This window comes from Sinohyriopsis cumingii, unplaced genomic scaffold (assembly GCF_028554795.1).
Source record: "Sinohyriopsis cumingii isolate HCF-2022 unplaced genomic scaffold, ASM2855479v2 utg000673l, whole genome shotgun sequence".
NCBI lineage: Eukaryota > Metazoa > Mollusca > Bivalvia > Unionida > Unionidae > Sinohyriopsis > Sinohyriopsis cumingii.
The window spans coordinates 292,558-317,674 of record NW_028315923.1 but is presented as its reverse complement, the minus strand read 5'-3'; the positions used below and the strand labels follow the sequence as shown (position 1 = coordinate 317,674).

The following is a 25,117-nucleotide window of genomic DNA, read 5'->3' as shown; positions in this document are numbered from 1 at the left end:
CCTTTGCCTTTATGTCAATCCCTTTATTATTTTGGGCTTTTTTTTAATAGGTCCCTCGATAACTCGCACCTCACTTATAGTGTGGTCGATGTTTTTGGACCCTGATGTGTGCAAGTTATTGAGGGAGAGGTGTAATATATTACTTTAGTTGGTACTTACCTGTATTGAAACCTCTTGAAATAATGTCAGAATTGCTCATGAATGTAAAACGAATGATAACTGCAACACTTTTATGTAAAGAATAATCAATTATGCTGTATATTTGGTGTGTCTGCTTTAAAATTTGCTTCCAAGCTGATCACATCAGTGTAACCATGGTTCTGATCACTAGTCACATGATCAACATCATCTCATAGGATCATGAGTCACTTATGGGGCGAGTGAAATACCGTTTTAATGACTTTCAAAGATTGATTTTCTTGAAATTAAAGGTAATTTATGCAAAAAAGCTTACAACTGCATTTGAGAAACTATTTAATGACAATTACAGTGGATTTTGGTTAATTGGGTCACATCGGGACCAGAACAATTTGGCCCAATTAAGCAGCTGCCCCAATTATGCGAAGTAACTACACAGAGGTAAAAATATACTGTACATGTATATGTACTGTATAAAAATGTATAAAACAAAACACAAACTATTGTTTACTGAGCAACAAAAACACTGTATTATATGTAATGTAAATTAATTCTGGAAACAAATGGTATAGGTCAGAGAAAAATATTTAACTTAAAACAATTTCAATTTAATGTTAACAGTTAATGTTTGACAGATTTATCAAGTGTCCCCTGCCATATTCCCTTAATTGACTAGCTGAACAAAATCAGTGCATGTATCTAGTGCAGATATTGGGCTGCCTTCATTGCCTTCCTGCATGTAGCAGTGTCATAATTCAGCAATCATTTTTTTGGTGTCCTGGTTAGAAACATGTTGAGGCTCTGGCTTGTTATCATCATCATCCTCACTATTGTCTTTTGGTGTTTTGCTGCAATTAGTTCAACAATTTTGTCCTCACAATTTTCATATTCATTGCAGCAATGAAGATTGTTATCAATGCATGCAAATTCTTTGTAGTTTGTGATGTGTTGCACTTCCAAAATGATCTTATTTTCATTATCTATCATATCCAAGCCTGCATGCTTAAAACCACAGTGAGAAAAGCAGTTCTGAATCGTCTTGATGCTTATTTCTCGCCAACTATCGGTGACAAGCTGTATTGCTTGTAAAATGTTAATTCTTGCCTTGATCTCCTTGGCTGTTGAGGTTTTCTTCAATTGATTCAAGAATGTAGTTTAGCAACTTTGCACGATACAAAGTCTTTAAAATTTTTATGATTCCCATGTCCATTGGTTGCCCCAAGGATTTAATATTGGGAGGTAAAAATTCCAGATGGATGTTTTTCAAACAATCTAAATGAGGGTGTGCTGCTCAGTTGTCAAGTAACAGCAGAATATTTCTTGAATTCCATTGTAGTTCCATGTCCCACCTCATTAGCCATTTCTTAAAAATTTCAGAAGTCATCCATGCATTTATTTTTAGCAAGGTACACAGCTGGTAAACTGTCTATTCTAAGCTTCTTGAAGCATTGAGGCTTAGTGCTTTTATTAATAACCAACAGCTTTCGTTGATCAGGTCCTGCATGTTTGAACAGCATAACACAGTTATGCGATCCATTGCTTTCTTTGATCCCGACATTGCTACATTTTTGTAGGTCAGGGAAACGTCTGGTGTGGCATGATAAAACAGGCCTGTTTTATCAACAATGTAGATGTAATTTGCACAAAATTTCTAAAGCAAGTTTTGTTAATTTTCATTGTTCAGCACCTGCAGAATCAGCACTGTCCTTCTCACTATGTGCTTTCTTGAATTTAATGTCATGCCTAGATTTTCATTGAGACAACCAACCATCTGTTGCTTTGAAATCATTGTGACCCAGCTTTTTAGCTAACTCCTCTGCCTTACTTTTCCTCATTGGACCACTGACATGTACACGTCGTGCAGTTAAAATAGAGAACCACTGATTGAGGCCCTCTCCAACATCTGGATCCTTGCCTTCCCGGTTCCATTTTTAGGTTGTTCCATGATGTCCTTCACATAAAGCCCATTCCTCTCTTTCTTGCTGCTGTGTCATGTGGACAATTATAGATTTTGGCACTCCAGTTATCTTTGTCAGTCGGCGATGACTGGTGTTAGGCGGCTGGCTTTTAATTTGGTTGAGTAAGGCAATTTTGTTTGCTAAAGTCAAATCTTTCCATGTCATCTTGGAAAGGGTCTGATATTTTCCAGGTAAAAGTGCATTACTGATTGAAACAGTGATGAACACAGTAATGACTACCATGCCACTGCAGTAATGACCATCATGCAACACACCACAAGCACGCTATCTAGCAGTTCCTGTCTCAGTTAAGTGGCATGTTGTCCTAAATAAGTGAAGCAAATTCTGCTTATTGTTTTATCAGTTTTTATTCTTTAAGATTTGTCCCAAATTAGCGGACACCCCAATTAACCAGTGGCCTAATTAACCAGATTTGACTGCATTCACAATGCACCAGTTAATGCTTTGTTCTCTTCTCACTGCTGATGTCAATATATTTTTCTTAATTTTTCAGAGGTACCTTGGTATGTCACCCCTCACTTACATTGCTGTCTATAATTTTGGATGCCATTGTGTGAGTGACTGAGGGAGAAGTGTATTCAGTTAACTGTGGATGCTTGTTTGCACAGTTGACAACTTCCTGAGATAGTGCTGCACACTAGGCAACTGTTCATTTGTGGCCAACTGTAAATGAATTGCCCGAACTATAATTGTAATATAGTCTTGCATGATCACTGGTTATATAGCAGAGGCTAAAGGGGGGTTATTAACATGGCAGTTCACTTGGAATGTATACATATATGTGGCTCTGAAACATGTATGTTTTCTTTTCCTGGTGGTTGGAAATAGCAGGTGCTTATTCTATTGCTGGTGCCATTTTGTATTTTTTTCCCTAATTTTTGTTAGATACCCAAAGAACTAATATGTTTTGTGACAGCAAATGAAATATTTATTGCTATCAGGAAATTTTTGAAAGTACTGTATTACCCAGAAAAAGAAACATGGATGAGCAGTTCTCCTTGCATATCCTTGAACCAGGGATTGTAGTCAGGATCAGAGAGATGGAAAAAAAAATCGTTATTACTACTGATCTTTTCCAGGCTTCTAATAAAATAAGGATAAAATATGCTGTATTCAAAAGCATTGATCATGCTTCTCTTAAATTCAAGTTGCATTTAATCCTTACAAATTATTTAACATCTCTTTTAACTTTGTGTTAAATATAGGTGGAAGAGTCATTAGGGAAGAATGCACACAGCATGTCAGAGACAATGGACATCTAGCTGAGGGTGAAATTCATGTCACATCGGGTGGGGATCTACGAGCAAAAAAAATCATCCATGTTGTAAGTCCTGTATGGAAGGGTGGTCACAGTAATGAGGATGAAACACTGAGAGAAATCATTTTTCAATGCATGGAAACGACTGCTAAACAAGGCTTTAAATCCATAGCCATTCCAGCTCTGGGTGCAGGAACCTTTGGATGTCCCGTGAAACAGTCTACAAAGATTATTGCTGAGGCAGTTAGGGATTTCTTCCGAGAAGATCAGGATAGCTCCATCAAAGAGGTCTACTTATCTGACATCAGAGTAAGTCACAGTGACATACATTTAATTTGGATCTTATGCAGAATTTAGAACATTATTGATTTACCATATCTGAAGCATGATTTCGAGCTTTTTTAATGGAACAAAATAATGATTTATATATTGGATCAAAGTGACCTTGTTTTGATAGTAGATAGTGACTATTCCCTGGCTAAAATTGTGTGTGTGTGTGTGTGTGAATAGGATTTTTAACGTAGCTTTAAAAAAATTTCAGTCATATCGCTACGATGTCTGCAGTGTGGCAGTTTATAGTGATGTCTAGCACTGGGTCACCATGCCGCAGACATGTAGCATGATGTCCCACCCATTCACATAATCCTGACACCAGGCCGACCAGTCCTAACACTAACCTCTTAATGCTGAGCGCCTACTGAGGCAGCTGTTAGTACCATTTTTATCGCTATAATTGTTGGAATTAAATCTTGTTTTTCTTTTTTATATCCATTTCTGTAGACAGACTGCCATAATGAAAGATGATTTAAGTAATACTTAGAAATGTAAGTGACTAAATGGTCTTGTAGCTGAATCACTTTGCTGTTCATTGCCATTTATGTATTTGTAAAAAAAAATCTGAAGGATGATAAAATGTACATTTGCAGCAAATATAAAAATGTTATAGTTCCTTGTTATTATGAAACTGATTGCAGTATCGGTGATGCTAGCTGTATGCCAATTCAGTTTACTGCTTTCATTTTAGTGCCATTTATAATGAAAAAATAACATTCGATTTGCACAACTGTGATAGTTTTTACACCATCACTGGCACCATGTGTTATGACTAGCATGCAGCTTGTGTGTGTATTATATTATTAATTTATTTGAAAATTATGCATAAATAATCACTACTTGAAAACTTAGATGTACAGTTTCTTTAATTGACAAGTATCCTATGGGAAAATTAATGTAAATTTATGCCAATTTAAATCAAGCATCACCTGTACAGATAATAACTTTAACTGGTAATAAGGAATTCAATTGAAATAATATTTTTTTCAGCTGATATTTTTTCTCTCCACTTGCAGTTAGCAAAAAAGTTTCAGTTATATCCCTGTTTTAGAGGATGTAAGACTTTATTATCACCAAGTGTATAAAAGCATCTGACCTAAACCTTCATGCCATCATGGGTATACTGTATAGCTTTACTTGTCTATCAAACTCTTTTACACAGGTAAATGTCATAATGAAAATTGATCATAATATTGAGTATCCTGCTGATGGAAGATTGGTCACAGTTGTACACATTTGATTTGAAACCTTTTCCAGGTAATACATAATTTGATATTAGAATAGGTTTTAACTTTGGAATTATGCGTATTTATGTTGTTCCAAAAATAAATATTATGTTGGATTGTAAGTTTCCCGATACCTTCATTGAATGATTCTTATTATTTTAGGATCTTACTGTGAAGTGTTTCACTGAGGCTCTTGAGATCAGCTTTGGAAAGCAATGTGTTAAGGAGGTCAGACAGAGACCTACACCATCACTAAGAAGTATGAAAGCATCTCGGTCACCAGGAGCATTTTCAGGTTTTTTTGCCATTATTTATTTGACAAACATGGTGTGGTTGATTTGGGGAGAAGAAGTTGAGCTTAAGTATAACCTTTATATCCAGACCAAGGCTTGTACAGATATAATATTAATTTGTCACAGACAGGTGCATGTCCCTCAGTTAATAAACATAAGCATTCAGTTTTTGAAAATGTATGATTTAAAAATGTTTGTTGCATTTTAGCAAGTTCCATTCATTTAACCCTTTACCTCATGCAAGCGTCTTTGGATGCCTCTACTCCATTCACATGAAAGCGTCTTTTGATGCCTCTACTCCATTTGCATGGAAGCGCCTTTTGACGCCTGCTGTAAACATCAGCCATTTTGAGCCAGTTTTCATAGCGCCACCTTCAGGGAAAACCCCCTATTAGATACTACATTCATTTCTGCGAATGACAATTACGTCAGATCACGTGGTCACTGTTTATGCACTGGTTGATATCTGCTATTTAAAGTAACTGGGTCATAATCTCCACTCTCCAAAATGGCGGTCGCGGATTTCATTCAGTACTTACGAAGTTTTCTCGATTAGAATCACAATTATGAAAGATTCAATAACTTAGGTAAAGGCTCTGATATTGATATAGGCAGCAATTAGTTTTTTAAATTATCAAATTCAGTTGACTTAGTGATGTAGATGCAGACAAAAATCTTGTAAATTTCGAGTATGAGAAATGGCAGCTATGGTTGGTCACGTGGCCTCACTGACATGACGGTGAATGAGTTCTCTCAAGATTTTAAAGCACATAAAAAATTCTTCCATGAAAAGTAATTACACAGCCATAACAATCGGACTTTACTCTTAAATTTTTCCACACATAATGTGTACCAAAAATGTAAAATGGTTAAAATTGCTGTTAAATGTAACATACACTACATTGCTTAACAGTTCACAGGCAGGCTTATGCGTATGGAGTTGAATAGGTAGCAGGTGTTCTATTTATAGCACGCTGCACTTTGTAACTATGCTCTATGAGGTAAAGGGTTAAATCAATTCCATGCAATACGTTTTTGCAGTGTGTATGACCAGGCCTGTATTTCATCAACAGGACTTAAGTCTGAACCTACACATAAGGTAATGAAATATGTTTCTGGTCGGCCAACCATTCCTGTTTCTCATTGCCAAACCTAGCACTTTTTTCCCCCATGGTGTTGAAATTAATGTGTGCATCTGAGTCAGTTTTGCCCAGTACTTTTGAAGTACTTACTACTTTATATATACTAATATCTTTTGGGCCTATGTCTAGAAGCCAGTGATTTGATTGGCTGAAATTTAAATTTGACTTAAAATTTGACAATTATTTTCAGCATAGTAAAATTGAGTAAAGATCATGGCTAGCGACACTGTAATTATGTGACTTGTATCCTTATACCCAGCATAACTTTTGAAGATATTTTAATGAAACTTTAGCCCTTTGTATACCAGCTATAGATGGTGTGTCACATACCATAGCCACGCCCCCTTCCTCAAGAACGAGGACAAGGCAAGGAAAAATGACTGAAGTATAACAATCGAACTACTGAAGCCTTTAGTCAATTATATATCCTGCATACCTCCTGTCTCAAGGTGAAGGTCACAGCATTAAGAAATTAACTTTGACTTTTATCCTTCTCAAGAGTGAACCACCAAAGATATTTTAATGAATCAAAATGTAAAACATGCTTAAACTGTTAAGACAATATCTTCATTGGTTCAGAAATTATACCTTCACATTTACAGTGGTCACATATTTATATTTTCCTGTACTGTGACATGGACTTGAGGTAAGGGCATATTATTGGACACAATACTTGTCATACCGTCCATGATTGCTTGTGTATGTTACATATTACTTAGATGAATTGTCCCTCAATTCACATGCATCTTCAGGACAGAGACTGTACACCTTAAATGATTTCAGTGTAGTGCTGACATGCATAATGGATTTACATGTTGGGTATTTCTCAAGAGGTTCTCATTTGTGCTCTTGTTTGCATATTAATTTATAATCAGACTTCAAAAGTCACATGACATGAGTGACAGATTGACTTGACTTGCAGACTTTTTACACAGTTGCATCAACAGTGGTAGTCTTGATGACTGCAACATACTGTATTGGGGGAATTTTTAGTGATGAAGAAATTCTGGCAGTTTGGGATTCCAAAAATTGAACCTATCAAAATGTTGATTTTTTATATTATAACCTATTTAGATCTGACATTGCTAAAATATAACCAGTCAGAACTGAAATCCCTAATTTAGAACAAATTTGCTAAATTTTATATAAAAAAAGTATGTACCATATATTCATGATTAAAAATTAAATAGAAGAATTAATTCAAAGAAAGAATTAGTAAGAAAATTTGCAAATCATTGACATCTCTTTCCGCTGTGCCACTTTTATCTTCCTCCACATGGTCATAGCATAAAAAACTGGACATAATTTGTTGAAAGTTTTAGTCATCATTTATTTATTTTTTATTTTTGTTTACACATAAGTAGTGTTATTTTCCAATTCACTTTGAAATGTAGTGTCATTACATACATTCCTCTTTTCTGTACCACTTTTGTGTGTGTGTGTGAATGTGTGCATATATATCCACAGACAATATATATATATATATATATATATATATATATATATATATATATATATATATATATATATATATATATACATATATTGCCTCAGAGGCATGTGTTTCTTGTACTACCCCTGCCCCCTTCTCATGTTGGCACCAGCATCCCACAGATAAAAGTATAAGTAAAACATAAATGTAGGTCACAGTCACCATTTGTTTTAAGGATGTAGTTTTAATTAATTTTTTCATGAAATCATTTACAATGGATACAGGAGACTAGTGAAAAAAGAGTAGAGGAAAGCTAAGTAGTCATTGACCAGTACACTTCGGTTGTTTAAAGTCTTAAACCGTATATTATGGTGCATTTAGCCAACCAGATATAATTTTGTACAGAGCCACTGATCATATATCTATTTGGTTATGAAGAAAATTTAACCAAAATATTATCATTACCTACTATTATCATCTCTTTTCCTGATGCTAGTCCCTAGTCCAAGAATATTCCCTCCTCCAATTAGTGATTGGAAATCTAGAATAAAAATCAACATGATCCGAGTGATTCCTTTGTAATTTCCATCATCAGAATATTGTCTTTTTTTTCCTTGGACTTTGTGTAGTCCTTGAGTCTCTGGCACTAAACTTCTGTTTGTCTTTTGATGTATTTACTGTCATTCATATACATTTGAGTGTTGTAATTGATATTTTCACATCATTTCTTGTGCAATATTTGTTTATCTGTATCCCATTTCATTAATTATGCGAGTTTTAATATCACGCAATGGAAGCAGTGCTTTGTTTTTATTCACTCTTATAGGGTTTTACAAATTTTATATAAAGTCAGCTTGCCTTTGATCGGATTAACTTGAAAATTGAACTTGTCCTTGGGAGATTTGAGCTGGTCCCAAAATATGACACCATAATACCACAACTGAAGTGGAAAGATTAGATAAAATATGCATGTTTTAAGGAAATCACATATTTATTTTACAATTTAAGAACTTTTGTTATTTTTTTAAAACGAGAATATTAAAAAAAACTATGACAATAATTAAAGTTATCAAAAGAATTGACATAAAATGTGGATATGTAGATGAGAAGAAATAGAAGTGAAAGAATACATGTATAATTTTAATTATTATAGATAAATGGATATATAAAGTGTTTTGAAATAACTGGATTTCTAAGAGAGAGAGATCTTGAGCTGAAAGACTACTTTTCATTGAAACAGGTTTATTTGATTTGTTTGTTGAAACTTTGTCAAGTTTATTTTTATGGCCAAGATATGCTAGCAGACATTTATTCAGCTACATAGACAATAATGGAAGCTTGAGTTTTTGTCATGATTTATTTATACTTGCAACCAAATGCTGGACCTACCTTGACATTGACTACAACATGGAAATGACTTGGATAGTATATTGAGTGAAAACAACAAATAATAGATGAAAGAAACTGGTACAGATAAACAGTAAATACAGGTACTGATATATGCATGGTGGCAAGAATGCAGAGCATAAAACTTGCAAAGCATAAAGCAGTATGAACTGAATATACCCCCCCTTCTCAGTCTCTCTCTCTTTGATGGACTTGTGTGCAATCAAGTAACTTGCAAACTCAACCTTGCTGAAGTGAAATTTGAAATTGTTCCAGGTGTCAGGCAACGGGATTTGTAGAGCTTAGAAACCGGTGTTAGGATAAGTATTACACACCCCAAATTCTTGTTTTAGTTGAGATTTTAGTTTTTTATTTCCTTTGTACTTCCAGCTAAATGTTTCAGAATAATTCCTCATGTTTTATTCAAGTCAAGATCTCTCTATCATGGCTCTTCCTGATTGCCTCCATAGGTCCGAATAGTTGTTGTTCATTCATCCCCTTAACCTGTTGGTAGATGACCCAAGGACTCGCCACCAATGAAGGATCTGCTGTCACAGCACAGTGTTTCCTCTACACAACAATCTACAAATTCTCCAAATTCATACCTGGCTGATGTCAAGCAATCTACATGTGAAGATTGATTTTCAAGCAAGGTTGGCAATTGTATCGCCCAGGTTAGGAGGCAATTGACATCCAAGTGAATATGCTGTAAATGGTGCATTTAGAATGTGTTGATTCTATTTGTCCACCTTTAACCACAATTGCAGATTTTCTTCATCTTTTTAAGGAAAAAGACTTAACTATCTGCCATTAAGGTCCCTATAGCTATAGGGCAGCTTTCTCCAATACTCTTAAGTTCTCTATAGGTTCAACCATTGGGATGAACTCTATTCTTTCAGAACTGATGAGGGACTTTGAGTGTCAGAGACGAGTCTCTCACTCTTTAATGAATATGTGGAATCTTTTATGTATTTGTTTATTATGTAAACCTCCTTAAGTAAAGTTTCATCCATGAACATACCCCTCACTCTTTCTTTCCATATTAATGGCAAGGAGAGGAATGAAATTTATGCCTCCTGAGTGGAAAAGGGTTAGTTATTGTTCAGTGATAACTCTGATTCTGTTTCTCTTCTTTGTCAACCTGGTTCCAGGCCAAGTATTGTCTTTTCTATGGTATCTCTGATTCTTTTGAAATTCCCATTCTCAGTTGCATCTGAACAGGGGATAATCAAAAAATATGCTCCCTAGCCTGGTTAAGGTCATATGTCTCTGTCTCAGCCGCCATCTTGAGGTGGATTATTCTGTCAAAACAGCATATCAGTCTCTCACTGAGAGAGTTCTTTTTTTCTTCATGGGAGTCAGAGTGCATTAGCATAAGGTTATCGCTGTATGTTGGGCCTTGATCATTCTTCACTGGATGATGTTATGAAAAGTGCCTTGTTGTTGTCTGACTAAAACTTATTTTTCTACCTGGGATCAGTGTGTCACACCAGAGTTAAAGCATTTAAGTAATGGGTCCAATTTGTTCAACCCAGCTAGTTTTCAGACCATTTACAGTACAGCACCAACTGGAACAATGGCAAGTTAACTTTGACAGCTTATCTTTAGATCATCAGCTTTCCACTGGACTGGTATATTCATCAATGCAATAAACAGTTATTACTGTTGTTAAAAACTTGGTGATGGTGGTTTGGTTGCGGGGGGGGGGGGACTGCTTTTAATATCTACTATTATTGTCTAATTCCCTCCTTTCTTCCCATTCTAATGTCCTTTAGTCTCATTCCAGGTATTCTGAATGACAGAAATAACCTAGGACTCAGACTGGAATCGTGGTATATAATTTTTTACTGAACCACCAATTACTAATTGGAGCAAGGTATAAAGGAATATTCACCTTTGATTGAGGGCCAGTGCATTAATAGCCTGAAGTATTAGATAATTTGTCCCCCCAATCCCCCAAAAATTAATTTTCATGATTGAACTTGAATGTTTAAAAGTCATTAATTTTGGTTTTTATTTCTGATTTTGGAAAAAAATATTAATTTCTTTTAATATTTCTGTAGGTATGCCAAGCATAATATCTGGTGAATCATATAGCTTTGGAAACATTAGTATCAAAGTTGTCAAAGGGGAAATGGCCATCCAGAAAGTGGATGTTATTGTAAACACGGTAGCTAAATCCCTAGATCTAACCCATGGAGCTGTATCCCAGTCATTGCTGAAGCAGGGTGGACAGATACTTCAGGATGAGTGCAAGATGAAATATCCCAGTGGAATCAAGGATGGGGGCATTGCTGTCACTGGAGGTGGAAATTTAAGCTGTCAGATGGTGTGTCATGTGGCATTAGTGCAGTGGAATGATCCTACTGCATCTAAGAAAGTAAGTACAAAAATATCATGTCCAACTCATCGTGGATGATGTCAGTTTAAAAATAAATGAACGTCTTAATTTATGGTCAAGTGTCTACAAAAAAATCTCAAATACTTTTATGGAGTTAATATTAATGTGTCAGTTTTCATCTTGCTTGCACAATATCATTGCAGAGGTGTGACTTGGTATGCATAACGATATATTTTTTCTGGCATCCATTGAGGATCAAATTTTGGTCCATAGTTTTTGAAATTGTTTTGCCAGTTGGCATCACATTTTTTTAATAGGTTTTGGTTAAAGATTTTTCTTCCCCCCACAGTAATACTTCCATAATCCCTTACCTGATTCACTTCATATTTGTAATTTCATTACATTCTCCCCGTCTCTCATTATTGTTCCTGCCTATGGATGGCGGCATGTGGTCAGGAATTAAGATGATGATACTTTTAGGTTAAGATCTCATTCATCACTTTCTATATTCTACCTAAAATCCACTTATGCCTTAACAATCCCCACCCTCTTTTTGGGTCAAAACTTACAAAAAAAATGCCCCTGACTTGGCATGTGTTTTTTGATCTTGGCGTGCTTTACCAGAGGGATTAACTGCTAAAACCAGTCTACATCGTGATGATTTTCTTGCAGCTTATAAATATGTATGATTGATGTCATGCTATCATTTAACTTAATTTGTTAAATCATCCTCAGGTAACTCTTACACCAATTCACTTCATCTTTGGAATTTAACATCATCATATACTCCCCTTCTCATAATACAACTATTGTTTCTGGGTTAATTCTGTCTCAGGGTTGGGCCATGGGGACAGGAATTATACTGGGGATATGTTTTGGTCCCAGTTTTTTCCATATCTTATATTTCCACAATGTCTTATGCAATTCCCTTCAAATTTGGAACAATTCTATAATGACATATCTCCTCCTATCTCAGCATCAATCTACCCCAAGGGTGGGGCCATGGGTGGAGGAATTGCAATGGGGACATGTTTTGGTTTCCGATTGCCATGCAACTTAAAACATTTATTCCACAGTCTGTTTGGTCCTAAATGAAAATGGTGCCCATGGGCAGCAAATCTGGAAATCATGGCAGCAGTATTTACAATCCTAATTGGAAATGGTGACCCTCATATATCCTGTATAGCCATTATGGTATCCAGCTTGAAAACCTAATCACTACTCCTCCTGAATGTATGGTCATATTGACATGGGACTTTTACTGAAAGACTTAAGATGTCTAGTTAGTCATATATAAAAATGGTGCCAATTTGACACCAAAATGGCCACCATAGCAGCCCTTTTGAAAATATTGTTATTGCTTCTACTCTTGAACTAATGGTCATATAGACATGGGGTTTTCTTTAAAAGACTTTTTATGGCATTTAGCTTGTTGTAAATGAAAATGGTACCAATCTGACGTACAGTGTGGCTTCCATGTTGGCCATCTTGAAAATATTGTTATGGATACTTCTCCTCAATTGATGATCATATTAAAATGAGGATGTTTTACTAAACATGATCTTATGATGTCTAGTTGCTCGTAAATGAAAAGGTTGCCAATCTGACATCCAATATGGCATCTGTCTTCTTATTAGTATTTCTCCAGAACTTTTTTTGAAGTCTGGTTGGTCCTAAATGGAAGTGGTCCATGTTGGACATGCTCTTGGACATCCAATATGGCCACCCCAGTGGCAAGCTGAAAATCTTGTCACTGTTTATCCTTCGTAGATGGTTGTATTGATAAATGTGTTCACAAAAGACTTGATAACTATGATGTCTTGTTTGTTTGAAATTAAAATGGTAACAATCTGATGTCCAGTATGGCCACCATTGTGGTCATCTTAAAAATCTTGTTATTGCCATGTCAAGTGAATGAATGGTTTTGCTGAAAAGAGCCTTTGACTTTAATTCTTGTTATGATGTCTAGTTGGTCCTAAATGAAAATGGAGCCAATCAGACATCCAATATGACTGCCACAGATAACATCTTTAAATTTTGGTATTTCTCCAAACATATGGTCATATTTACATGGAACTTTTACTTAAAGTTTTGTGATGTCCAGAGATCTGCCATGGCATCCAGTTATGTGAATTGCTGAAATTTTGGGAAAATCCTGGATCAATGATCTTCTTCATCTAGTTTAAATCTATCTAGATGATCTTGGATGGGCCAAATTTTCTTAAACACCCTTGAACCCATACCCATCCTAATCTGCACCATCTTCTCCTTCATGCTCAGTTCTTGTCCAGAGAGTCTTGCAGAAGAAACAATTCAACCACTGAATCTTGGAATGAATTGCACAAGCTAGAAGGCCATCCACTTTAAAGGTGTATATAGGGAAGTGGCACATTTCCAGGGACTTGGGCAAACTCAAGGCATCATCCCATTGATTGCCTCAGTCCACACATGTAGCTGACCTTTTTCTTTGCCTGTTTGAGGAGGAAAGGTTGGCTCCAATAACCAGTAAGGGCACATCCAATCAAAGACCTCTCTGACTGTTTTTCAACATTGACTTCATAATGCCTCAATCTCTAACTTGTTTTCCTAAGTGGAATCTTTCCTGGGTTGTGACTTGACTTAGTTCAAACAAATTCAAGCCTTTAGTCAGGATCTCGCTGAAGCTCTTTTCACACAAAAACTGTATGATGAGAGTGCTTGCTTCGGCTTGCAGAGTCAGTGAACTACATACCCTTTCTGTTGAACAAGCCTACTTTCAGTTTCCATTTGATGGCTTGGTGGTCCTTATGATGCAATCTGGTTTCATCACAAGGAATTGGTTGCTGTTAGTGGGCATTCAAAACACCATCATGCTCCTATAAACTGTATTGATACAGCCCAAGAAGCTTTCAAACAGGACTAGCTCAGACTTTGTCAGAAGAAGTCTGAACCAGTTTGTAGAGCTCAAAGATGCCTCTTCCAGACCTGCCAACTCTTATGATTTTGCCTTAAGTCTTAAAAAAATTACCCTTAAAATACGAACTTCCAACCTGCAAGCAAAAACTACGGAAAAATGATTGTTGCTGAAAAATATGGATAATTGGTTCATCTATTTTATTTGGATCCGGGTTTCATATTAGAATTAGTGAAATTAGTTAGGGAACCAGACTAACTTTACAGCAGCACCCCAGACACTTTAAACTGCACCTATTTGTTCATGCGAAGCGTCTGCATGATTAAACTGTTGATTATAGAAGTTTTCTAAAAATGGTGTCCCGAAAGTGATGAATGTTTAAGACAAAAGGGAAAAAAAGCCTCTAGAAAAGTGTTTATAATCAACACAGAAGAATAAAAAGGAATATTCAGATTCTTGTGAATAAATGCTTGAAAGGACACAGTTATGTTTAATGGACTTCATGTGTCAATTTGAGTACGTCTCGTGGCGGGAGATATGATTGCTGTCATATGAAATGGAAAAAGAATTTCCAAGAATTACGTCATGTTGAGAGATAGCAACAAGCCATTGAGTTGCATAGGGTTTAGAACTAAAGTTTTTGCAACAGTACTAGTGGTAAATAAGGTCTATGCATACTTTACAAACTTTTCATTTGAACCCATTGTTATCATTGCAGCGCTGAACTTTTAATTATGTTTTCCAGCTTTACAATAGCAGTTATTGATATTTTGTTACACCTTATTGAAAACTGGTCAATTTTATGGAAAAAAATCAACTGTATTACTGAGATGGACTCGTCGGGGTTGGCAGGTCTGTTTCTCCTAATTAAACCTGGGAAAAGGGACATAACCCTCAACCCTTATCTTGGTAGAATTTGTAATACAGTAAAAACTGTTATGAGTGACCTCTGCTATGAGTGGTCACCTGTCATTTCCAACCAAATAGTAAGGCATGGATTGATTTTATTATATAAATGCTCTGTTGTGAGTGACCACCTGCAGAACGAGACCAGTGACCACGATGTCTTGGCAAAATGTGCACTTTGAAGCTGCTATGAATGACACAATAACAGGGATAAACTCCACTTACCTATATTAAATCCAATGACCGCTTATACGTTATTAAAAAGAAAGAGGCTGGCTACTGGTATCTGGAATTTTACTTATGGTGTTTTTATATTTTTTATTGTAAACTAGACTAAACTACCTGTAGAGTATCCCTGCACTTAGCATGAAAAGACCCCCCCCCCATGATTCTGGTAACCAGTTTGTATATAGTGACAGATGTTACAGTTCGTAAACCAGACTACTGTACATGGTGCCGAAATTAAGGTTGTGGTTGTGTATATATCATTTATCTTTAGAGTTAATCTGTATTGCCTGGGGGTGAATAAGGTCTTTGTCTATTAAACCAGCAAGTGAGTATCATTTGCGGGATTCAATTGATTGTGTTAAAGGGTTGTAATGTTTGTTGTTTCGTTTTTTTTCACCCTATATTGTCTTTATTTATTTAAAGAGGGTAACACATTTAGCTGAGAACTAATCTACCTTGATTCCCTCATACAAAGGAATTTAATTATTTTAGCTGCATCTCTGAAGCCACTGGGTATATTGGGTTTGGAAGAAGGAAATAGTGGGCATTTCTAATCTCAACTGGAATATTATTCCAGAGCAAGGTTCCAGAGTATTAGAAACTTTTTAAAAATAATTTCTTATTTGGTTTGGGAATTTTAAAGTGTTTGGTAGACATGGATCACAGGTGGGGAGTTTTTCCAGGTAACCTATACTGGAATAGCAATTGTAAATATTCAGGAGCACTATTGTTGGAAATCCTGTACATTAATTTGGCTTTTCTCAAACAGAATTGGTCTTTAATAGGTAATATTTTTAACTTACTAGCTAAATTTTCCTTGCTTTCTTTCTGGATTGATATTAGCCCAAATACTCTTTTTGGAAGATGTGCCAGCTTTGCTATGTTGCTATGTTTTTATCTTTTGAACAACCCCATACTGTATTATAGTAGTCTAAATACGGTTGTATGTAACTGTTATAAAATAGTTCTCTGTGCTTTTCAGGGAGAAAATGTCTTATCCTAATAAGAAGCCATAAACTTGAATTGACTTTTTTACTGATATGTTTGATATGTTCAGTCCATGATAGGTTATTATCTACCAAAACACCAAGTAGTCTATCATGACAGACCATTAACAAATGTTTATCCTTCCATGTCAGACATAGTGTTTTGCCCTGTTGAGATAAGTAACATTTTAGTTTTACCAGTATTTACCACCATGCCATTGCATGTGCACCAGTTGTCCAGTTTGTTTAGTGCATTCTGTAAAGAAATTTTGAGTTCATGCTTTGTGTTTTGTCTGACAATGTTGTGTCATCTGCATAGAGATCTGTAGATGATACTGAGTCCCTTAGTAAAGTGGTAGGTCATTAATAAATAAAATAAATAGTAATGCACCGGGAATTGAACCTTGTCATACTCCATATCTAATTGTTCCAGATTCAGACAGAACATTATTTATGTAAACATGATGTGTTCTCTTACTTAAGTATGAAGTAAATCATCTTTGTTTTCATCACGTTGGTAGATTTTCAGTTTCTTCAAAAGGATTACATGATCCACCATGTCAAAAGCTTTCCTGAAATCTACAAATACAGATCCTATTATTCTACCTTGGTCATGTGCTTGAAGCCATTTATCAGTTAAGGAGATCAAGGCAGTCTCACATGAATGTTTCTGTCTAAATCCTGATTGATTAGGGTTCAACATGAAGTGTTTGGTTAAATATCATATGAATGAGTCATGGACATGTTTTCCAATCAATTTTGACTCGTTTGGTAGTATTGAGATTGGTTGGTAGTTATCAGCATCATCCTTAGAACCAGTTTTGTGAATAGGAGTTACTTTTGCAGTTTTCCATATTTTGGGGGCAGATGAGGATGCAATTCGTAAATTGATTATGAATGTTATGCAGTCTAAAATGGCAGAGGCAGAAGATTTAATGAGTCATGGACCAATCTGATCCAGTACTGTAGCTTTCTTGGTATCAAGTTCACTGAGACATTTTATAAAAAGTTTTTTGAAACTAGTGGGATAGAGAAACATACCTCCTTAGACATTTTGTTGCTGCAGAACTTTTTCAGTTCATTACAGATGTTTTCTATCACTGGTTCTTTTAATTTTATGGTAATGTTGGTGAAAAAATCATTTGAAAACATTTGAGTGAAATTTTTGTTAGAAGTGAGTGAATTTTATATGTTACTAGTCTCTCCTAGTCAATATTACAACTGAGCACTAATAATGTTAACACCTAGTACCTTAATAACAATGGAAGAACTTCCAACTAAAAGGAGACAACTTTTACTGCTTGAGAAAATAATTATTGTAAATGAAAGAAGTTAAAACTGCAGACCAAAATAGCGGTTTATACATCGGTAAAACCAGTTTAGGGTGTTATAAAGGAAACTGAGTAAATCAGAAATGATTTCATATGCTAGTACATGTACATGTGATATTCACATGTAAATGTGATTTCAAATTTAATGCTACAATACTATAAAATACCATATTTTAGCAAGAACTATTAATAAAGAATAGAATATATGCTTCAATGATTGTGATTATTTTACTTTAAATTGTTCTGGAATTGGACTTGGAAACTGTTCATTTTGTACAAACCTGTTACAAGAAACCACCTGTCTTGAGAGACCATTTTTTGTTGGCAGGAGGGACTGTCTCTCATAACAGGTTTTACTGTATTATCCCTTCAGAGATTACCTTGGGTAAAGGTTTGAGTCTCAACATTCTCTCTGTCTGTTACCTATTGTCATAATGTTAATGTGATTGGAGAATGTACTGGAGAATGTATTTGAAGGAGAAAGCAAAGTTTTTATTAAATTAGGATTCTCGTAAAATACTTATCTGATCACATTACTTTAATAAGCTCCCATCCTCCCCACAATGCGAGCATTTCATTACATGATGTTCTGCTCAGCTTAAACTGTTGCCACCTATAGGTGGCCAGGGGAGGTAATGAGCAAGAGTTAATGCCCTTTGTGTTATACACCTCTCCCTTGATAACTCGTGAACCAAGGGACCTCCCAAAAATCTGCTAGACAAAAGACATCAGGAGAACTGCAGGGTTGGGAGGGCTGGGTTGTTTAATGACTGAATCTTTGTTTTATTTTTGCATCGAGAATAATTGTCAATAAAACACTTTTTCTGATGAAGTTGTTCATTATTCTGTATAAATCACATTTATTCAGAATATCCAACATCTAAAAGATTGATAAAACATGATTCCCACTGGTTTCAGCAACCAACATGGTAACCAAAAACATTCGTGTATTACATCACATCATTTGGCTTTTGTTGATATGTCTGGTTCTTGGAGTGGTGTTTAATAGTTTTGCAAAACAATGAGTGTACAAAGCAGGGAACCAAACTAACTGTTGATACACTACCTAACAAAATTCCTCTTTATCAATAAAACAACATTTTGTGAGACAAACTTCTATGTCGATACACAATTTTTGAATTGTTTAGTTAGTAAAATATTGATGCCATGATTTCATTACATGTAACACTGAAATGACCGGGGCCACTGTTTCTTAAGCATGTAGGAATTGCATGCCTTTTCACTTTTTTGTTTATTTCACCTCCTTTATTTGATTCAAAAGATGTAGTTGACATGATAATTGAAAAGGATACCAGTTTTTATTTAGAGCAACAATACAACAAATGTTTCCATTAGTCTAATATCAAAACATTAGGTTCTCAGAGAAACGCTTGTGGACATAGCTGTTATGGTAGATTGACACATTTTATGTTTAATTACAAGAGGACACATTGCATTTATGATGATTACATTTAAAAGGAACTAAAAGATAGAAGTAGAACATAAATTTCAATTTATACAAAAAAAATATTTAATTGGTATTTATTTATCGAAGTAATGCCCCCACAGGGCATAAGTGACATTTTCATTGATCAAAATTTCCTTGAGTGTCAATTAATTACGGTGTACTAAAAATATTGTTTAGAAAGAAAATATAACAAATTTTATGACTTCTTAAAAGTTGATAATTTCATAATGTTGATTAAAATTTCCAGGTCCCATCTACTGTTGCTAGAACTGATAGTTCGGATGAGATAGTATCCAAGTTCAAGAAAGTGCTTTGAATAAGACATTCCTTGGATTGACAAAAATTCAGTCTCACTCTCATTGTCAAACAAGAGCTATGTCAGTGTTATAAAGAATGTAGAAATTAAACTCAGTGGCAACCAATAGTTCTTCTAATCTGCATAGTTTTCTGGGAGGGGACTGCAACTTTTGCTGGTGGGACTCCTATTTTTACCAAAATGGGATTCCTGAACTCCTAGTTTTAAAATCCTAGCGAGACATCTGGGTAGATTGTCCTCCCTTGTATTATATATTATGTACATTTTAAGAAAAGTTATGGGCTCTAGTGAGTATGAATACATGTTTACATGTGGACATGTGTGCATTTCACATGAATTTTAGTCCTTTTTTATATAGCAATATTTTCATCAACCCTTTTGTAGTTAGGCCTTTCTAAGTGATGTATTTTTCACCAAATCATCTTAAGGAGTATAGCTTGTTTGTTAATTGTTTGTTTTGGGTTTTATTGACACAGATTAAAACATTTTTCTTTATGAGATTCTAATACTTTATATTACTGATTTTTTATACTGTGATAGGAAATGTTTACTTTGTATAACATGCGTATGGAATTCTATCTTGATCTACAACTGATTATTCTGATTTCTTTAGAATTAAAGTTTGAAATAAATGTAACTAATTAATGTTCATGATGTTATTGTTTCCTCATACCAACATAATGCAGCTTCATCAGCAAAGTAAAGTTTTAAAATGGCTTAGCTCCGGTGGCCTAGTGGTTAGAGTGTCCGCCTTGGATGTGGGAGGTCGTGGGTTCGAATCCTAGCGAAGTCATACCAAAAGCTTCTAAAAATGGTACTAAGAGCTGCCTTGCTAGGTGCTCAGTATTAAGAGGTTAGAGTTAGGACTGGTCTGCCTGGTGTCAGGATAATGTGACTGGGTGGGACATCATGCTACATGTCTGCAGCATGTTGCCCCAGTGTTAGACATCACTTTAAACTGCCACACTGCAGTCATTGTAGCATTATGATTGGAAAATGGTTAAAGCTACATTAAATATCTAAATCACACACACACACACACACACACTCAAATACAAAATGACTTAGCATGCAAATTTATATGAATATACAGTAATCAGACTTGTTTCTTGTGATACATTTTGTGGTTTTGTACTTGCTTATTTTTCTGATGCAGATATTGTGAGTCTTGAAATAGAAACATCTTTTTATTTGAAAAATGTATGTTTTCTATACTAAAATGTTTTTTAATTCCATTCAGTAATGGTCATCTGTGAACCTTGAAAACATAATTTTCATCCTGGAAAAAACCTGAAAAAGACTTGGAAGTTTATTTTTATCAAATATGTGGGAACCATATCCTTCTCTAAGATGGGGAGAAAAAAAGTAATAAATTTCTACAACAGTCTTTTCATTTTATTACAGATGATACATGATCTGATGAAGAAATGCCTGGATCAATGTGAAAAAGATGGTTTTACAAGTATAGCTTTCCCAGCCCTTGGAACAGGAAATCTGAATTACCCAAAAGATATCGTTGCTAAGGAAATGTTTCAGCATATATCTACATACAGCAGGGAAAATCCTTTGTCATCAGTTACAGATGTCAGATTTGTAGTCTACCAACGAGATCTGCCTACAGTTCAGGTAATGTTATTTGGCAGGTTAGATTATCACTGCTCATATATGAATTTGCTACTTTACAAGTAGCAAGTATTTTCACTCCATTTTTTCTTAAGTCATTGCAGGTAGAAATTTATTCCTATGTGCCAGGTTAGTTTATCACATCTCTTATTTTACTGTCATTGTAAAAAAATACCTTATTTATTTGCATGTATATTTTACAAAGCCAATTGTAGATGCACATTTATTTTATTTCAACCTGATTCATCAAGATAGTTATAGTGTTGTTCAGATGATCCACAAAAATAACCCTCTGGATACAGTGTTCTTTGTTATAATGCTGTTGATGTGTGCCACAGAAATAACCCTCTGGATACAGTGTTCTTTGTTATAATGCTGTTGATGTGTGCCACAGAAATAACCTTCTGGATACAGTGTTCTTTGTTATAATGCTGTTGATGTGTGCCACAGAAATAACCTTCTGGATACAGTGTTCTTTGTTATAATGCTGTTGATGTGTGCCACAGAAATAACCTTATGGATACAGTGTTCTTTGTTATAATGCTGTTGATGTGTGCCACAGAAATAACCCTCTGGGTACAGTGTTCTTTGTTATAATGCTGTTGATGTGTGCCACAAAAATAACCCTCTGGATACAGTGTTCCTTTGTTATAATGCTGTTGATGTGTGCCACAAAAATAAAACTCAAGATACAGTGTTCCTTTGTTATAATTAGGGGGTGAAATTATACACATGTGCCCTGTATCGATATGATTCATGATATACTGTCTGTGATACGATACATATCGATATACATATGAACTTGATAGTCTTTCCATCTCTGGAAGGTAGGTGGTATCATTTTTTTTTTTATGTTGGCACAGTGGTTGTATTTCCAGTCAGCAATTACAGATAGACATATAGTTATTGTATATTTATATGCAATTCTCACTGATGACAAGATAACAAAAATACTTTCAAACCGACTGCTTGTTAGTTTTTTTAAAGTTTTATTCAGTGTTTTAGGCCATTTAATGGTGGCTCTATTTGACTCACTATAGCCACCAGGCCATTGTTTTGTATGACATGAATGCTTTGAAAACATCTCATTACCAATTTCATGTCTCACATAAACTTGGAAGACATTACGATGTTATCTTCAAAATAGAAGAAATAATGCAATTTCCTCTTGCAAAGAAAATCTCACGTAGAACAAATGCAGGAATGGGAACGAGGATGAATAACAACAAAATCTTTCACATTGTACTTCCTGCATATGCAAAAGACAGGTACATGTATTTGTTTGTGAAGAAGGAAAACTATAGACATCACTCAGTCCTATTCTATATTTTTTTTACAAATTTACACAAGTTGATAAATTTGAGAGGTTTGAAAAAATGCTAATTTTATTTATGCCATCGGTGTGTTCATTCACTAGTTAAATATCTCTGCATAAAAAGAGAAATTCCAAGTCTGTTTCCCATGTACATTTTAAGGAGAGTTGCTGACAGGATTTTATCTTAAGTAGGACCTCCCCCTTTGTTACTCAAATAAAGGTTTTTTTTTAGAAAAAGACTGGGAAGAGGAAGCAGCCATAGGTCAATATTTACCTAACACTTCAATATCTGTGTCTCTTTCTTCCTGCTCCACTTTCTTAGAGCTCTGCTGAAATCAAAATCTTTAAAAGATGTCACCTCTAGTTAAATAAGCATTAATCTATTATTTCTTAGCATACTCTGCTCCTTTTCTTTGTACAAATATTGTTCTGTGCTTCATTCTGAAGGGGCTTATACATAGCTAGCTTTGTCAGTTTGAATACGTTTGGAAACTGATCTTTGTGACTGTTATGTACAATTTTCCAGAGCTCACATATATAATATCTTTAGGATACATCTGCTTCCAAATAGATTTTTCACTAACATAAACTTACTTCTTGAATCAGTAGTTTACTGACTACTAGTCCAGATTTCTTATCTGTTCAATAATGCTGTATTAGGGTTTTTTATTCCATCAATGCCATAGTCTGCTTGTGCAGACTGGCATATTCAAATAAATATCTTTAATTCTTAATTTAAGTTTTTTCCTATTTATCCATTAAGTTTATCTTAACCCTGATATGGATTTATCGTTTTTCAAGCATATAATTCGCGGGGCTAAATTAATTGATAAAAAAATGAAAATTGCATTATAATTTTAAATTGTCTGTATTTTAATTAGGCTCATCAGTCTGCCCTTTCTACATCGAATTTGGAAATACTTCTGAAAGGGAGATCGACCGTCATGCCATCTATATTTGTCCAACTGACTCAAATTTAAAACCATTTTCATGCTCAAAATCACTCACTGGTATCTCCATTACCATTTTCCCAGCTCCAGTAATCCGATATACTTCATAACTTTAAAAATTGTTGCCATCATCACTGTCATCAGGCAGTATTTACCACATAAAATTATAATCTGAAGATGAACCATGCAGGGAAGCAGATATTTGGGGTTTTCTAGGAAGCCCGTATTTTAAACACATTTGTAAAACATCCTTGATGGAAGGTTGAAACTGCGCCATAATTCTTACTCCAGGGCACAATGTGCCAATCAGATTTAGTTTAACAACATTCCTGTAATGCTTGTAGAACCCAAATGTGTGAACAGTTGCCTACCCAAAAAACAGATATTGCGACAGTTACGGTTAAATGAAAATTGTATACTTTGCTGAGAACATTTTCATATGAAGGACTTTCAACTAATTTGCAGGAGTTCTCATGCATCATTGTTCTCCAAGGGCGTGAATTCCTGCACATTTTTCACACCCTGACATCATCACTGTGTATATTAATTAAGACTTTTGCACAAAGTTTCTCTCTTGCTTTGCCAATACTTCCTGTTTGTCATGTAAGGAAAGCTACACTAATTTCTGATTGCTAGTTATTATTTAACATTACAGATTACAAACCCTGTAACTTTGTGTTAATTTATAGATGGCGAGCGGATATTCTCAATAGTCTTATTCATTTTTACTAATAAAAATGAGTTCCTGTGACTTCAGATGCTGTTTCAGATGAATTCTAAATTTAAAGAATAACAAGGCAAACTAATAATAATTTATTCATGACTGCTGAAGATTAAAATAACTTGTATTCAGTATCTTTTTGTATCAATTCTCCATTTCCTGTATCGATATGTGAATCATTACAGCAAAAGTATTGATGCATCAGTATATCAGTGAATTGTTTCACCCCTAGTTATAATGTTGTTCATTTGAACCACAAAAATAACCCACAAGATACAGTGTTCCATTGTGATAATGATGTTACATGAGCTACAGAAATAACCCACAAGATACAGTGTTCCTTTGTTATAATGCTGTGATGTGACCAACAAAAATAACCCACAAGATACAGTGTTCCTTTGTTATAATGCTGTTACATGAGCTACAGAAATAACCCACAAGATACAGTGTTCCTTTGTTATAATGCTGTTATGTGACCAACAGAAATAACCCACAAGATACAGTGTTCCTTTGTTATAATGCTGTTACATGAGCTACAGAAATAACCCACAAGATACATTGTTCCCTTGTTATAATGCTGTTCATGTGGGCTACAAAAATCTTCAAAACACATTGCTCCTTTGTGATAATGATGTTATTGGGAACCATATAAATACCTCATAAGATATAGTTTTTCTTTGTTATAGTGCTGTTACGTGAGCTACAGAAATAACCCATCACCCACATCTAATTAAAACATGCCCTTCGATACTATTCCAACATGTTTAATTCAGGAGAAGCCCAACAGCTATACAAGAAAGACCATTGCTTGTTGTCATAATATAGTAGCATTATAATGATATAGTACTGTGA

At 35.0% G+C, this 25,117-nt stretch overlaps 1 protein-coding gene across 4 annotated transcripts in view; it reads left to right on the top strand.

Moving 5' to 3' along the window:
• LOC149773320 (protein mono-ADP-ribosyltransferase PARP14-like) overlaps positions 1-25,117 on the top strand; it is a 151,012-nt gene that overhangs the window by 44,164 nt on the left and 81,731 nt on the right. For all 4 annotated transcript variants that reach the window (XM_089946452.1, XM_089946451.1, XM_089946450.1 and 1 more), the window contains 4 exons: positions 3,323-3,684; positions 5,097-5,229; positions 11,251-11,567; positions 21,061-21,282. In XM_089946452.1, the coding sequence (XP_089802578.1) occupies positions 3,323-3,684; positions 5,097-5,229; positions 11,251-11,567; positions 21,061-21,282 (1,034 nt within the window). The remainder of the gene's footprint in view (positions 1-3,322; positions 3,685-5,096; positions 5,230-11,250; positions 11,568-21,060; positions 21,283-25,117) is intronic.